This window comes from Calidris pugnax, unplaced genomic scaffold, assembly GCF_001431845.1.
Source record: "Calidris pugnax isolate Ruff unplaced genomic scaffold, ASM143184v1 scaffold407, whole genome shotgun sequence".
Classification (NCBI taxonomy): domain Eukaryota; kingdom Metazoa; phylum Chordata; class Aves; order Charadriiformes; family Scolopacidae; genus Calidris; species Calidris pugnax.
Window position 1 is genome coordinate 339,815 of NW_015091179.1, and position 5,594 is coordinate 345,408.

Consider the following 5,594-nt stretch of genomic DNA (forward strand, 5'->3'; position numbering starts at 1 on the left):
GGGGGGGGGGGGGGGGGGAGCACTTTCTCGGCCCCAGCCGCCCCTGCACTCCCCATGTACAACTATTTACAATCCCCCCCCAACTGCTGGGGTGCCCCGAGGGGGTGGCTGATGGGATGGGTGCCCCAAATGCCCAGGGATGCTGGTGCCAGTGAGCACCAGTGGCTGCCTGAAGTTTTACCCCAGCACAGCCCCTTCTTCCCTTCCCCACCCAAAGACCTTGGCCAAGCCCCCACCGTGGCCTGGACACCTGGGTCTTCTCTTGAGGGTCCTGTCTGCCCCCCTCCCAAGTCTCACAGCCCCCTTTCTCCAAGGCTTGCCTGGTGGTCTGCAGCTTCCCCATGGAAGCTCATCAAGTGGTGGGGTGGGGAAACTGAGGTAGGAAGGTGTGAGAGCCAGGTCCAGGTTGTGGGGGGCCAGATCTTATCCAGCACCACCTCTCCCCTGCCTGGGTTTTGTCCCCCTCCCCAGAGCATCACCCCCATCCCGCATGAGGACCCAGCACTTCAGGCCCCGCAGCGTGGTGCAGTGCCCCAGAGGTGGGGGAGACAGTGGCCACAGTGCCCAGCAGTCCCCGCACACCACAGTCCTGGGGCAGGGGGGAAGACAGCGATGCTGGCAGCAGCCACGGCCACGCTGGGGGTTCCCACTCCCCCGCCCAGGGCCAGGAGGCAGGGTCACATCACCCCAGTGACTATGTACAACCTACAAATAAATACCGTCTCCTGTGGGAGGGGGGGGAGCGCGTGTGTCTGCGTGCGTGTGTGCCTGGATGTATATATATATATATATATATATTTATTTATAGATATTTTTAATATTAAAAGGGGGGAAAAATAGACCACTGTGCTAGCAAAGTCCCTGATGACGGTTTCATGTGTGCCCGTAGGTCTCTGGCTGGTGATTCCGGCGGTTTCGAGGCTTCTTCTGGTCCTGCTGCTCCTTGGCTTTGAGGCCAGCCAGCGGCTGGGGGGGGCTAGCGGCCGTGTGCCGCCAGTAGCCCTGGCAGTACTGGTCCAGGAGTCCCATTTCGGGCTGGGTGAGGAGCTGCAGCAGGTCCTGGTAGCGGGGAGTGGGGACACCCGGCAGGCCGGGGGGGGGCTCCGCCTGGACCAGCACGGCGTGGACGGCACGGCTGCTGAGGACGCGAAGCTGCACCTTGGTCACCGTGTGCTTGAAGTTGTTCTCGGTGGCCGTGCAGGAGTAGAGGCCGCTGTCGGCCAGCTGGAGGGCGCGCAGCAGCAAGCCCTGCTCCGTCCGCAGCACCCGGCCCTCCACCCGCAGCTGGGGATGGGGAAGAAGAAGAGGTGGCACGGCTCAGCCGGTTGGTGCCCGGCACCCCCTCCTCCACGGGGGTCCCTGGGGGGCATCACCCTGCCCTACCTCTTTCCGCCGGTCGCTGTTGTCCTTCTGCAGCAGCCACTTGATGCTGGCCTGGGGGGAGCGGGGCTGGCACTCCAGGAAGGCGGTGCTGCCCTCCACGCCGTACTGCACGGCCTCCACCGCGTTCTTGTTAGCTGCAGGGGTGGGCCACGGGCAGCCAGGTCACACGTGCCCCTCCGTGTCCCTGCCTCGCTGCCCTCCCGTGCAGCCCACAGGCTCTCCAAGGGGTAGCTCCTCTCCACCTCCAGCCACAGGTCTGCCTGCTCCCCAGCCACCCAGCAAGTGTGCTCCTCCTCTAGTGTAGCCATGCTTCTACATGGGTGTCTGTCCATCCATCCGTCCATCCATCCATTTGTCCGTCCATCCGCCCACCCATGTTCATCTTCCTTTGAAGCATCCATCCATTCATTCATCTACACGCCTATCAATTTGTGGCCATATGGTGAGGGTCCTTCCCCCACCATATCCATCCATCCCTCTATCCACCCATCCAAAACTGCTCATTTTCCTCCCCAACATACCCACCTATCCATGCATGTTCCATCCCCAACGTATCCATCTATCCATCCCTGTTCATCCTACTCCCCAATATATATGTATCCATTCACCCATCAACCCCTCCATTCAACCAACCATCCATCAATCCATCCACTCACCCATCCTCATGCCCATCGTATCCACTCATCCTCCTGTCCTCCTCCTCCTCTTTCATCAATTCATCCATTACTCCATCCATCCATCATCATCCCTTTCCCATATATCTACCCACACAACCATCAACCCACCAAGGTTGGACGGTGCATCCACCCACCCATGTCCTCCTCTGTTCACTGCTCACACCCTCCTGCCCCCTGCCCTCAGGATGCCCCCCCACCAGCTCCCCCCATTGCTGTGGGGCTGTGCCCCAGACCTCACTCACCGTTGGAGTTGTATCCTCGAGACTGGCGGATGGGGTTGCCGTGCCGGACGTCCTGCCGCCGGCTCCGCCTGTGGGGAGGTGGGAGGTGAGCGGGGCAGCCCGGGGCCGGGGGGGTCCCTCCCTGCCGCTCCCCCCTGGCCCCCCGTACCTCTTGGAGGAGGCGGAATAGCGGGTGCAGGCGCTGCCATCCCAGGCGCAGTAGGGGTCCCGGGCCAGGCAGCAGTCAGCACAGGCTTCTCCGTACACGTCGCAGCGGTGCAGGGCCAGGTGGGTCACACCAACGGCCGAGGACACATACAGCTGTTGCTGTTGGGGGGGACAAAGAGGATGGGGTGAGATGCTGTCTCGTCCCCACCCTGCAAGGACCCCCCAGAATGAGCTGCAGGCTCCCGGACCTGGGACCAGCCGACCCCAGACCTCACTCACCGTTGGAGTTGTATCCTCGGCACTGGCGGATGGGGTTGCCGTGCCGGACGTCCTGCCGCCGGCTCCGCCTGTGGGGAGGTGGGAGGTGAGCGGGGCAGCCCGGGGCCGGGGGGGTCCCTCCCTGCCGCTCCCCCCTGGCCCCCCGTACCTCTTGGAGGAGGCGGAATAGCGGGTGCAGGCGCTGCCATCCCAGGCGCAGTAGGGGTCCCGGGCCAGGCAGCAGTCAGCACAGGCTTCTCCGTACACGTCGCAGCGGTGCAGGGCCAGGTGGGTCACACCAACGGCCGAGGACACATACAGCTGTTGCTGTTGGGGGGGACAAAGAGGATGGGGTGAGATGCTGTCTCGTCCCCACCCTGCAAGGACCCCCCAGAATGAGCTGCAGGCTCCCGGACCTGGGACCAGCCGACACCACAGCCACCTGAGGCCACCAGAGCCAGATGCCCTGTGGCCACCCGTGTGCCTCCTGCCAGCCACTCTGGTGCTGCAGTGACACTGGGCAGTGCCACGGCTGGGCCCACGGGTGGATCTTCCTACCCCCCCCACCACACGCTGTGACTCACCCTCTTGGAGGAGATGGTCATCGTCTTGATGGGTGCTGGCACCTAGACAGGAGCAGGAGTAAAGGAGATGGAGGGGTGACCGCTTGCCCTGGCACTGCAGCCCTGGGGTGAGCACCCCAGACCCACCACCCAGGCAGCTGGGGTGGGCAGGGGGAGCTGCGAGAGGCAGAAGGCAGGACAACCAATGCTTGGGGTCCCTCCAGAGCCAGCCAAGGGGTGGCTGGTGTCCCAAGGGGCTGGATGATGTTCCAAGGGGTGGCTGGTGTCCCAGGGGGCTGGTTGGTTGAGTTGAGGACACTCAGCAGAGGCTGGAGGACAGGCCAGCCCTTACCTTGAACACCTCGATCTCCTCTAGCATGAGCTCCTCCGTCTCCATGTCATCCCGGGGCAGCACGATAACCTTCTGCACGGTGCCCCGATCTGCAAGACACCATGGTGCCCAGGTGTTCAGTACCACCTCTGGGCACCCATGCCTTCCCCTCCTGGGAAGGGGGTCCCTGCTGGGGCTGGGGGGAGGAAGGACTCCCCCAAGCCCATCCCCATCTCTCTCGTGCTGCAGTGGGCAGCTGTGCCTGGAGTGTGGTGTACCAGCTCAGGTCACCACAAGTGGCTAGGGACTGCCACCACCCAGGGCAGGGTGGGGGACAGCAGCTGGGAACAGGTACCGGGGCAGGTGAAGGACCAGGATGGATCACAGGGGCTCTGGGATGCACATCAGAGCAGGGGAAGCACCAGGGTGGGCACCAGCGCCTCCATGATGGGCAGCATGGCTGGGGAAGGACCGGGCAAGGTGCTGGTGCCTTTAGGATGGGCAATTGGGCAGGAGAAGCACGAGGCTCAGGATGGGCAATGGGAAGCATGAGGCTGGATCAGAGAGTCCATAGGATGGGCACTAGGGTTGGGAAAGGATAAGGCTGGATGGTGGGACCCTGGGACATAGAGAGGATCAGGTTGGATGGTGGCACCTCTGGGATAGGAGGTATCATGCTGGATCCTTAGCCCTAGGGACAGGAACCAGGCTAGAGGAAGGACCAGGCTGGATGGTGGGGTCTGTGGGATGGGCACCGGGGCAGGGGAAGGACCAGGCTGCAGCCTCAAGGTGGGACAGGGATCTCAGGGCAGGGGTCTCAGCCCCTTCACCCAGCTCCAGCATGGCAGAGGGCACCGTGCTCTTGGCCAGCCCTTGGTGGTGCCCGTGCCCTCCGGGGCCGCGCCGGAGCATGCTGCGTTCCCCGCGGTGCGCGGCGTGGGTACCTGTGCCCAGGAAAAGCACCTCATAGCGCCCGTCTGCCGCGTCCACCTGGTCGACGGCCACGGTGGTGAAGCGGTAGTTGACGTTGGTGCGGACCACCAGTGGCTGGCGGTGGGTGGGGTAGACGGCGTGGTACATCAGCGGGTGCGCACGCATGAAGTTGATCACTTCGTCAGGGTAGTCCTTGGTTGACTTCATGGATGGGGTGAAGGTCCCCCCGGGGCACTGCGGCACAAATGTCACCAGCGCTTGGTGACCTGGTATCTGGACATGGGTCCGAGGGTGACGGCTGCCTGACAGGCGCTGGCTCACCTGCCTGTGCATGCCCGGGGGGTACTTACAGTGCCTGGCCGGGGGTAGGGCATCTTGCCCGTGTAGGGCATCCACTGGTAGTTGGGTCCCTCTTTGTGCGCGAAGGGCCCGTTGAAGACCATGCGGATGTCAGCCATGGAGTAGACACAGACAGCAGAGCCTTTGAAGACCGACCTGGGAGGAAGGACCTGCTGCCACCTTCTGGCTTGGTGCTGCCCACCACCAGGGCATCACCGAGACCCCTACCCAGCTGGGGACCCCCCTCCTCTGCTCGGTGCTGGGAGGGTCAGCACTCACCCCGAAGCGGAGAACACAGCGTAGATAACAGGGTTCTTGGTGTCCTGAGTCTGCTGGATGAAGACGTCCTCTTGGGACAGAAAGATGGGGGTGTCACCATGGGGGAGGCAAGACCCCCTCCTCGCACCCAGGTTCACTGGGGCAGGAGGGAGAGCAGCTCCGCGTGGGAGAGGTAAGAGGTGGGGGGCAGCAAGGGGGGGTCCCCAGCCCTCCCCAGGTTTCCCCCCAAGCCCACAGGGGTGCAGAAGACCCCCGGCCCCCGCCTCGTCCTACTCACGGAGCTCATCAAAGTGTGTTTCGATCCCGTCGGGTCCCGGCACGGAGCAAACGAGCCGGGCCTTCAGGAAGGTGCTCCACTTGTTCACGAGGCAACAGTGACCCCCGTCGTCGTTCTGCAACGGAGGGACCCCCGTGCTCAGCCCTGCCTGCCCCCCCATGCCCA

At 63.6% G+C, this 5,594-nt stretch overlaps 1 protein-coding gene across 2 annotated transcripts in view; it reads right to left on the reverse strand.

Moving 5' to 3' along the window:
- Positions 1–797: 797 nt before the first annotated feature.
- Positions 798–5,594, reverse strand: part of LOC106898285 (semaphorin-3F-like) — a 23,570-nt gene continuing 18,773 nt past the window's right edge. For both annotated transcript variants that reach the window (XM_014959439.1, XM_014959440.1), the window contains 10 exons: positions 5,430–5,544; positions 5,153–5,222; positions 4,885–5,029; positions 4,546–4,768; positions 3,623–3,711; positions 3,292–3,333; positions 2,877–3,034; positions 2,729–2,796; positions 1,384–1,517; positions 798–1,284 (listed from right to left, as the gene is read on the reverse strand). In XM_014959439.1, the coding sequence (XP_014814925.1) occupies positions 874–1,284; positions 1,384–1,517; positions 2,729–2,796; positions 2,877–3,034; positions 3,292–3,333; positions 3,623–3,711; positions 4,546–4,768; positions 4,885–5,029; positions 5,153–5,222; positions 5,430–5,544 (1,455 nt within the window). In that variant the 3' untranslated portion in view covers positions 798–873. The remainder of the gene's footprint in view (positions 1,285–1,383; positions 1,518–2,728; positions 2,797–2,876; positions 3,035–3,291; positions 3,334–3,622; positions 3,712–4,545; positions 4,769–4,884; positions 5,030–5,152; positions 5,223–5,429; positions 5,545–5,594) is intronic.